This window comes from Mesitornis unicolor, unplaced genomic scaffold, assembly GCF_000695765.1.
Source record: "Mesitornis unicolor isolate BGI_N332 unplaced genomic scaffold, ASM69576v1 scaffold25048, whole genome shotgun sequence".
NCBI lineage: Eukaryota > Metazoa > Chordata > Aves > Mesitornithiformes > Mesitornithidae > Mesitornis > Mesitornis unicolor.
This window is the reverse complement of record NW_010204202.1, coordinates 1,545-12,374: the sequence shown is the minus strand read 5'-3', so window position 1 is coordinate 12,374 and position 10,830 is coordinate 1,545. Positions and strand designations below refer to the sequence as shown.

At 41.2% G+C, this 10,830-nt stretch overlaps 1 protein-coding gene across 1 annotated transcript in view; it reads right to left on the bottom strand.

Moving 5' to 3' along the window:
- Positions 1-10,379, bottom strand: part of CDC27 (cell division cycle 27) — a gene marked incomplete at its 5' end in the record, with an annotated part of 20,267 nt that extends 9,888 nt beyond the window's left edge. Inside the window, 10 exons of the mRNA XM_010190985.1 lie at positions 831-983; positions 2,162-2,331; positions 3,150-3,357; positions 3,955-4,054; positions 4,497-4,612; positions 7,265-7,379; positions 8,020-8,234; positions 8,342-8,496; positions 8,998-9,095; positions 10,254-10,379. Of these exons, the coding sequence (XP_010189287.1) occupies positions 831-983; positions 2,162-2,331; positions 3,150-3,357; positions 3,955-4,054; positions 4,497-4,612; positions 7,265-7,379; positions 8,020-8,234; positions 8,342-8,496; positions 8,998-9,095; positions 10,254-10,379 (1,456 nt within the window). The remainder of the gene's footprint in view (positions 1-830; positions 984-2,161; positions 2,332-3,149; positions 3,358-3,954; positions 4,055-4,496; positions 4,613-7,264; positions 7,380-8,019; positions 8,235-8,341; positions 8,497-8,997; positions 9,096-10,253) is intronic.
- Positions 10,380-10,830: the final 451 nt, after the last annotated feature.

The following is a 10,830-nucleotide window of genomic DNA, read 5'->3' as shown; positions in this document are numbered from 1 at the left end:
CCCTCCTGCTCAGCAATCAGCACTGAGGTTGTGAAGCACCACAGCCCAGGGCCCCTTGCTTTCCCAAATTTTTAGCATCGCTGCCAAATGGCATAACTGTTCTCCACTCCCTGTAATAGAACCTGCACTTTCTTCTCTCCACACTATCTTACTACACCTACCAGTGGCTTCACTGGCTTTGATTTTTCCACTATTAGACAAGCTAACAAGACAACATAGCCAGGACTCTCTCCTCCAACGGCAAAGGCTCCTCCCTGTAATGTACAGTTTTCTCAGCTCTGTTGAGAGCACGTTTATAAACGCACACATCTATTACTTTTACTGTGGCACTCATTAAAAGATACTTGGCTTTTTGCGCATCGTGACTTTATATCGCCACACGCTGCAGTTTAATGGACTTCAGCATAAAAATGTGCAACACTGTGGCTGAAAATAAATTCTAGAGCAAATGTGTTTCAAGTGCCAGTGAATTAACTACAGCAATTAAGAGGTGGTACAGGAAAAAGCTATTCCTTATCTCTGCATACTGACAGCAGTAGGAGTGACTGAATAACCCATGACCTTCCTGGATGAGCGGTGCCAATGCAAATGTAAATAACCATTAACAGATAAAAGGTTTCAACCCGTTCCATGTAAGCTGATATTCTAATTCGAAGATGCCATTTCAGGCATCATCAGTTCAACAGACAACTCTGCCACCTCCCTCTCTGGTTTTGCCATGCAGCTCTCACAAGAGAATACAGCTGAAGTAGATTAGAGCTCAGCGCTTTGTTCTCAGTCATTGATTTTGCCACATGCAGTCTCCCTCTTCTCATTCAAGCATTTTATACCTCCGGTGAGTTTTTATCCATGTCTGTCAAATCCTTTGAAAGAACTGAAAGAGCAACATCTTTCTGCAGATGCCACAGTGTAGTCGAGTAGATCTCCATGCCTTCTACTCTGTAGTTTTCAATCCTCCTTACTTCTGAAAATATTCTCTCAGCCTGTGAACAGAAATTAGACTTAAAACAAAATTCCACCCGCCGAAGCACAGCACACAGGTCAAGGTTAGAAGCCTCATATATCCTGACTGAGCATCCTCTTTGCTTTTTAAGCGTACTACACAGAGTTGCAAGTCCTGTAACTTCCCCTTCAAGCAAAGGAAGTGATTATACCCCAATATAGTCATGCCAGCAGAAATGCAGTGAGCCCTTCCTACTGCTGACTCAGATTACATTACTGCTTCTATCGCAGCGCACAAGCAGGGCAAAAAAGCTACCCACAAAATCAGATAAAGCGTAGCACGCTTTTATGGGCCAGTTCTGATTAGTAACCACTCTAATAGGTGCACAAGGATGTGACAACACATTTATGTGCTGTGCTTTACTTTGAGACAGCTATGCTTATCAGCAGCTGATGAACGAAGTCTTTCCGACACAGATATCTCTTTCATAAACTTAAGTGTGAGGTTACAACACTCAGAGCAGCAGCAAGGGAAGAAGCTTTGCTTTAGGAAATCATTAGGGTCTGTAGCCTCAGTTTTCAAAGTGTGCTCCATCCCTAGTCACACTGTGCATACAGTGCTTCCGAAACCTACTGCATTTTTTTTCCTGCACACCATCTCTTAAAAAGTGCTTTAAAAACTTCTGAGGAAATGGGCACATCAGTAAGGACCACAGTGACAAGGAGAGTTAAACTCGGGATCACCTGTAACTGTTTCTGAAGCACTTTGACATCACCTCAGCTGTCCCAGTGCTGCCATTTCTAAGGCTGCAAAGGAAACTAGGTCATGGACGTGATCTGCATTAACTAAAAAGGGTGAGAGAAGTTCTTGGGTTTAGAACTCAAAACTGAGTGTGATCTGATTTGCAACACTACAGCACAGCTGTATCAGCACAGCTGTTGGCGAAGACATGGAGAGGCAAGGAGGAGACCCCAGCAGTTGGATGCAAGAGAAATTAACATTAAAAGAAATTTAAGTGTAACTCAGCCTCTTCAGGAAAGCTGAATGACGACTCATGCAGATTTGAGCTCTAAATCCATTCCAGGTATAACTTTAATGTTTACACAATTATCTCAGCTGTAAACTTCCTATAGCTTTCGCAGGAAGTCTGCGGATTTTGTGCAAAGCTACGCAAAAAAGAAGTGAAAAGAGCAAGAACCAACCCCACACAGTTCCTACCTGCATGTATTCTGCAAGCTCAAAGTAAGCTCTCCCAATTTGGCACAGCACCCAGCCAGTGTTGTAGTGGTGAGATGGTAAATGGCTTAAAATATTTATCGCTTCTTTACAGTTGTACGAACACAAGGCTAAATAACCTTTCCCCATGTCACGGAGAAGGCTCATCAAACCTTCTAGGAGAAAAATACAATAAATAAAAGTGGAAGAGAAGACAGCTGAGACTTATTTACTTGAAACTGCTAATCCCATAAGCCCTTCGCTGTGGCAGGCGCTGCTCCTGAATTTGCTTATGAAAATCTTTCAGGAGCTCCCAAACACAGGCTTATGCACTCTTAACTTTGGCATAATATTCTAAACGTGAGCCCTTGTAACAGCAGTCAGACAGCAATGACTTCCTAAGCCAGCAAACGCTCAGGAACAAACTCTGGAGCTCAGAGCAACTGCAGCTTCGCATTGACAGCAGCTATTCAAACATTTTGTTAGGACCCAACAGTTTCCACATGTCTGGTATCCATGGATACATCTTCTTGCTGCCTGGAAACATGATCGAGCCAAAAGAGAGGAATTCAGCAGTTTGCCTGGGATTGTCTGACAATCTGAATCAAGGCTTGTTTTAAAACAAATGGGAAATATGAAGGGAGCACAGACTACATAAACCCAATTTTGAGGGGAGATGACCGGGTTACTCATAATTCCTTTGAATCAGTTTCCAAGGATCTTGCCTGAAAATATTTCAAGAATTAATAAGGACCAGAGCCTGTAAGACGTCTCTGCTTACAACGAGCTGCTTTTTACTACTTCTTCACATGTTCTTTATACGTTAACTAGAAGACACTCAATTCAATGTCTTTATAATTATACAAAGGCAATAGCTGCAGGTTAACTGAAACAGAAAAAGAAACCTCGGAGCAAACCTTTTTGGATTTAAACTTAAAATATAAATATAAGAAGTTTTACTCTACTACAGTCCAATAGCGATCAAACAGACCTGCTGCTGCCTTCTGTAGCGTGAAAGCCTGGATCTGTGGTGCAACAGTAGAAATTTTCCCTTCTGAAATGATGGAAGAGTCCAGTTTGGTAATTTCCAAACTGTCGTTTAAGTTTGGTTGAGTTATTCCTCCCTTATTTGTTTTACTTTTTGTTTTCCTGTTCGGAATCTTAGGTGGAAACTTCATTTTTAATTTTTTGCTATTTTCCTGCAAGAAAAGAGTTACAGATATAAAACTCTTAAATTCAGGTAAGTAATCATGAAAGTGAATTGTGTAAAGTTACACAACAATGCCCAGCCATTGGACTTTTACACTTCAGTACACAGATACTCAGTAACTTTATTGAATGTGTTTAGTAGTTCATTTTTAAAAAGCAAACGTGCACACCACAGCCCAGAGTATTTGCTCTTTGGTGTTCTGCTCCACTGTTTGAAAAGCAGAAAACAGATATGAGAATAACTTTGATTTGGGAAAAAAACACCCAAAAGTACCTGCTCAAAATTAATTCTTCAATAAATATGTGAACAACACAACCTCTACCAAACGAGCCGACAGCTCGCAGCACCACTGCACTTAATCCAGCGTGTATCTTCTTGTTTGTGATGCTCTTGCTACTGTTTTAGTTGAGCACTCTTGAGAGCTTAAAAATAACATATTATGGCACTGCGATGTGTTTTGTACAGCCAGATATTTCATAAGTTTTGCTCCTACAGAACCTGCTCTTAAGCTGCTAGAACTGCTGTGCATACAGGGAAATTATTAGCGCAGAAACCCACAAGTTTGCAAAATACGTGAAGTTTTTACCTTTGTTGTAGAGCTATCACTGGTAAACAGGCGAGAGCTTCTTCGAGGCAGCGCGTTTGGTGGAGCAGCAATTGTTGGGCTCAATACCTGAGGTGTTGTACTGAAAACAAACGGCACGTTTAGCAATGAAGTTCTTAGCTCTATTTTTAGTGAAAACAGCTTTTACTTTTGTTTTAAACAAGAATGCTCAAACACCATAGCACAGACATTCCCACCTGAAGGGATGAAAGAAAACAAACCAAAACAAATCTGTTGCATGTCAAGAACACGGGCAGAATTTCCTTCCAGCTACTGTTTCATTTATTCATAAAACAGTTTAACTGCAAAGGAGATTTAAAACAAACAGACCAACCACCATGCACGAGTTTCCTACTTATACATTGGAGTTATTTCACCTAACAGAAAAAAAACCACACTTCTTCCTCATCCGAAGAGGAATTCTGCAGGAACATCCACAAAAGTTGGGCAAATAAAGCACCAAATTCCTTCAAGAAAGGAGATGCAAAAGGTAATACCAAGATGATTTCTTTTTCTTCCCCTACCTTGTCTGTGGACCAGAGCTCTGTGTTTGTGCAACAAGAATTGGAGTGACTTCCCGGCTATTTCCGCTCTGCGAGAAGACAGATTTTGTTCCAGCTTGGCTCATCCTGCTGACAGTCTGCATAACACGAAGTTTCTACAGGTTTGTTATTATGTCACTAAGGAGTCTCAGTCACTGCTATACCAAATCATTGCTATACCAAATCAAACCCATTCTGCCCAAACACTGCACAAAGAAGGATTAAATACTGATTATTTCAATAAAGGGTGAGGTTCCCCCTCATCCAAAGAGGCAATCATCAAGAGTGTTTCTCATTCTACCCATTACAATGCCAAAAATACTGGGTTTACCAACTTTATGCACATCATTTGAAAGATATAAAATCTCCATCTAGTGGCAAGAAACTATATGTTAAGATGCTTGTGCAAGAATAAAAGGGAACTAGAAGATGTCATCTTTAAAGTGCCTTCTCCACAGAAAGTTGTACAAAAACACAATCACAGAAAGAAAAGATTTGAATTCTCGTATCACTGTCACATCCAGAAGGCATCCACCACTAATGCCTCATTGAGACACTCGCTGTGCAACACCTGAGCCTGCCGCTCCCCTGTTTATAGCGTAAATCAGTATTACACAAGTTAAACCATTACTGCACAAGCCTCTGGAGCAGATATAAACTGCTTCATCAAAAAGGGACCTGCATTGCGCAGCATAAAGTTAATCCACAGAGACCTGCAGTCAAGTTAACGCGGAGCAGCAGCAAGTTACTGCACGTCAGTTGAGCAACGCTTTGTGCGCACACCCATTTTTGTGCCTTTTATTTGCCACAGAATACAAGCACGTAGCATGACTTAGCACCAAAATGTGGTCTTGTATCTTCACACACCTTCAGAGAGCTAAAGTGTGCAACTTGATGCCTACCCTTGCACAGCTGAGGTGTGGGAACTTCGAGCTGCGGTAACTTGACTGTGAATCTGAGACCTGAAGAGCAAGTTCAGATAGAAATGCGTTGTCTGATGTGTAGGCTTCCTAGAAAGGATTGTGAACAGATCCTGCTCTCCCTGCCTTGTAAAGAAAGCTCAAACCCTATCCTTCTGCCCACTCCAGGGACACCAACATTCAACTCGGTGCTGGAAGAGATGTCCTTTAAGACGCCAGAAATCAGCAAGTGGGATCAATGACAGCACGAGCAATGCCAGTCTGTGCATTATCCGACTTCTGGTGTCCTGTCCTTCCCTTCTCAATTTCTTTGTTATCAGAGGACAGTTTAGGCAGCCAGCAATCGTGCTTGCCCACTCAGATAGGAAGCCTTTGGATTCATCCTCATGTTTCATTCATTTACGTAAGTGTTTCCTAGGAAACTGCCTCCGTTAAGTCAGGCACATTCTAGCCGCAGCGACACTAAACCTTTGCTAACTCGGTAATTTGAAGAGCAGAAGTGAAACCGGCCAAGTAATTATTTGCATTGGACAGAGCATGTATCAGAATTCCAAGCTGTTTACTAAAATGTATTATTAAATTGTTGTGTTTGGGTATAACACCGGTGCAGATGCACGGATCAGTGGAATTTACACCTCAGTGCTGTTGCACCATACCTAGGAATGCAACAAAAAAAGCAGCAAATATAAACTTAATTCCCCATTCTAGTACACATGAGAGATTAAATGCAGGTAAGTACTACACTGAAGAGCTCCACTTTGCTAACTACTTCAGTTTTTCAGACTCGTGACAATCCACCTTCCTACATACGCACGATCCACCGCAACCCACTGTTTTCAGCTCAGCTATGGAAAACTGGTTTGTCCTGGGCAACTGCAGGATGGGAACTGGATCAGCCATAAAAGCTGACTGTTCTGGGACAGCACAGTCCCAACAGAACAACAGAAAAAGGAGGAGGAAGAACTGATAGAAAGTGTTGCAGTAATGAGGTGTCCAGAGTCAGGATACCGTAATGACTCATGCAATGAGACTGCAGAATTCCCAGTCAGGAATTCCAGCGTCAGGAGAATATCCAAAGGGGAAAAAATAATAGTAATAAAGACAAATTATCAGCCTACTGGCTTTTATCCTTTTAAGTTTTTGGTCAATGAGAGAAGAATGAGTTTTAACAGCTCCCAAATGTCTCTCACAGAGCAGCACAGCAAGCTGAGCACCGACTGATTTGTCCAGAGCAAACGTGGAAATCCAGGTTCTACTTTGAGGAATTCAACACTTACTCGCACCAAGTTTTTACTTTAGAGTTGGACACTTACAACACTAGCATCCCTCCTTCTAGATATACTAAAAATACAGGGAAAAACCCTCAGGTTTTTTGTTTTTAGAAAGGAACAAACGGTTCTTCAACTGTCACTGACAATTCCACCTCTCATTTATCACCGTGGCAACTATGACAGTTTCGGATGGAATAAAAGAATTTTTACTTTCCTCTACACCTAAACTAACGCTTCAGAAAAGTCTAAAGAGTTTGTCTGAAGAGCTGACCAGTTGTAGTCAAATTAAACTGCTCCTCTTCCCCTCAACCTCACTAGCCTGTAAGTATATGTGGGCGACAAATGGGACAAATTTAATTCCCAATTAACCCAAACCATTTCTAACACTACAAGAGGCTGCAATCAACTTCTGTGTAAGCAGTAGATAAGCTGGGTTCTTCACTATCTGCACAATTCAGCTCACGTGCAACATTTTTTTACTATATTATGGATTTTTCTTTACAGTACAACGCAATGTCAAGTTCATAGAGCAGCAAGCACATCCCAGAACGCAAGATACCTTCTTGGCAGGTGCTCCTGTGGATGGCACATCAATTACAGAAGAGGAGTTTGTGTAGTTTTGTAAATATGATCCATCTCCAGGGCTTGGGGTTTCTAGTGGCAAAATTCCAAAGCTGAGAACAAAAGGAAGAGGAAGGGTCAACGTCTGAATGTTAGACATTCACAGACCCAAATCATCAACTATTTCAGAACTACTTCACTGATTTATGTTAACCCTCTAATACCTTACTGTCTTTGTCTGTATAGCACACTTCAATAGAAAATCATCTTATTCTTTAAATTAAAAGCCACAAAACTTTTCCTACTTGCGTAATAACTCCTGGGCACAGACCATCCAATTATTAATTGCTTGTAACATAAGGCTGTTTAAATGAAACGCTATATAGGACAGAGCATCTATTTACATGCTCTTTAGGAGAGAGCTGTTCCTCAAGGAATGCTCTTAAGAGCTTATTTCAGAGCAAAAATATACTCTTTTAAAAGACTTTTCCAGTGTGAACACCGCAATAACAGTTCCTCTCTTCTAATCAGAAATACCAACTGCTTGTTTATAAAAGCAGAAGAAGAGGTGAACACTGGGACCAAGAGCAGTTCTAGACATTGTTCCACTTTTGCTTCTGCAGCATTACTTGTCATATGTTATCAACATGCACGTTCCAGTACGCTGTGCAGCACCAGACATCTTTCCAGTTTCAAATCAAACACCAGCAGCAGCAAAGCTGTAGACAGAAATCGTCCACCTCAAGGACTTACCTTGGAGTCAGCGGGCTCAAAGCCGCGGGTCCTCCCAGTAAACTCCGCCCAGTTTTTGGTTTATTTTGAGCCTGTTTAGACAATATGGCAGTTCCTGACCCGAGAGGGACAGCGTCTGGTGAAATCACAGCCGAGTCAATGTAAGACATAGACGAATCAGTGTTCAAGGATGAATATTTTGAGTTGGAGGATTCTAGGTTGATTCTGTTCAACTCCTGAAAAGCAGAAGGCAGCTGTTAGATACTCAGTGTTGTGTCTAGTCAGCATTTTTCAGTTAAGCTGGACAGGCTGCTTTAAACGCAACGATTTGAGCAAAACTCACAATTGTGTCTTGAGGCGTTTCCATGAGGACAGTCTCTGGCTGTCTATGGGATATGTTGTGATTAGATACCAATGTGGCGCAAGTGTTAGGCAGACAGCTGCTGAAGTTCTGTAAAGATGTTAATTTAAACGTTTGGTCAGGGTCTGGTTTTTCACCTGTAAGATTGAAAGCAGATTTAAATGGAGTTATTCCTGAGTCGACATGCTGAATACTCAGTCTGAAACAAAGACAGGGGCAAGGTATTTTATGGGGTGTGCATTATTAATTCATTGTTTTAAAACCCCCTGTGCTAAATCAGAGGTGTTCTTCCACTATAAAAGCCTGGACAATCAGGTTTAGCAAAAAATAGATTTAAGTTATTCTCAGAAGCAGAGTTTCTAAGAGTTCACTAACTGTAGGTTGAAAAACATATGGTATTGCTAAATCCACAAGTGTGTAAGTAGTGGAAGTGGAAGGAAATAAAAGTGGCTCTAAACACTGGCAAAGTATTAAACACATTATTGCTCCCAAAACCACTCCCCATGAATTCTTCTGGCACGTGCCGTACTAGTTCTGGGCAAGGAGTAAAATAAACCTTGCCACATGGTGATAGCAAATTGGACAAAACCAGAGGTGTAGAAAACATCTTCACTGGTAAAACAGTTCTGCAGACTCACCTATTTCACACAGCGATTCAAAAGGAGACCAGAGGAAAGGATTTAAACTAAGGCTCTTTTGGTAACATTCTGATCCTTTGGCAAGCCGGTCTGTCTTGCTGCAAGAGAAATGTAACAGTTTATAGGGAAACTTTAGCACTTTTGTTCAAGATAGCTTTCCAGGAGAGGAGTTCAAAAAACAAAAACATGGTGAGAGACACAGCAACATTCCCCATTTGTCAGGCCACAGAGCAATACTGAGTCCTTCTGAAGTTATTTGACATATTTAGACCCAGATGAAAGTTACTTTGACACAGGCCTCAAGGCTACTTAAGCACAAGTAGAGATGGGGAATTTTTGTTTTAGAAATACGTTGTTCTTTGCAATAGCTTTTTCTTTTTTGGAAACAGCAACCTGATTGATAGACTTCCAGCCATTTTAAATATCTATGGATAATATTCTTGCATATAAATTAGGGCCCAAATTGAACACCCAAGTATCTGGCTACAGGACAGCTACCTCTGAAATAATTTTTGTAGGAACAGGTATATTAGGGAATAACCCAAGAACCCCACTATTCCTATTCAATTACTGAAACTGTTCTTGTATCTAGGCGAAAGCAAAACGCTTAAATTTGTAAAGTTATTCTGACTGACAGGCCTCAAAACTTTCATTTGAAGGGTACAGCTACACATCTGTAAAACAGACAGAAAAGGAAATAAAAATGGCAACGCTGAGAAACAGGCATGAGAGTTTCTCTTGGAGGAGAATACAGAGCAAACCCAAAAAGATATTAAGAAAAAAGACTCAGATTGCATGCCTAGCAATCTGGAGAAGAGGAGTGACTGACAGGCCTCAAAACTTTCATTTGAAGGGTACAGCTACACATCTGTAAAACAGACAGAAAAGGAAATCAAAATGGCAACGCTGAGAAACAGGCATGAAAGTTTCTCTTGGGGGAGAGTACAGAGCAAACCCAAGGATATATAAGAAAAAGAGACTCTCAGATTGCATGCCTAGCAATCTGGAGCAGAGGAGTGTGTGTTTTCAGTCAGTCAGAAGCTCTGGGTGGAACACAAACCATTCCTGCATTCCCAAGTGAGAGGCTTCCACAATGCTCTACCTGCATCTATCATACTCCAAAATTGTGCAGGCCACATAACCCAGAGACAAGTGTACACCCTGTGGTGACTAAAAGTATATTTAACTAAAATGGGCTTGGTTGAATAAAAAGACCCCAAGCTTTGTTAGACAAAATTAAAAAAACCCAACATTACCAGTAGACATGTCCCAGTAAGGAGAGTGTAAAGCATGCAGAGTCACCAAACTCCATAACAATGTCATCGTGGCTCTTCTGTTTATTCAACACTCCACCAGATAAGATCTGCTCTCCTTCTGCAAGCCTTTTTAAAAAACAAGAGGTTCAGAGGGGTTACAAGGCTCACAGTATTGGTAGTCCAGTGTTTTCACCCTGCTGCAAACTAAAACAGGAATCCACTGTCAGTGTGCACAAGTTTCAAGCCACATACAAATGAGTTCCTGCAAATGGATTTGAAATAAATGATGGGTTCCTCTAGCAGCACCGAGGTTGCGGTACTCTGAACTCTGAAGCTGAACATCTCTACTGGGAGGGAAGAGAAACAAAACAAATCCCAAAAAGCCACATCAGTCCAAAACCAGAGAGATATAACAATACAACATGACTTTTCCAGAAGTGACTATTCAGTAGAACACTAAGTGGGGGACAAGAAAGTCTTGTAGTCATTTCTGTGGTCAAAGAGAGTAATTTTTGAAGGTGCTTTACCTAGTGACATGCTAAGACAGCACTTAGTTTGGCTTTGTTTTCTAACTAAG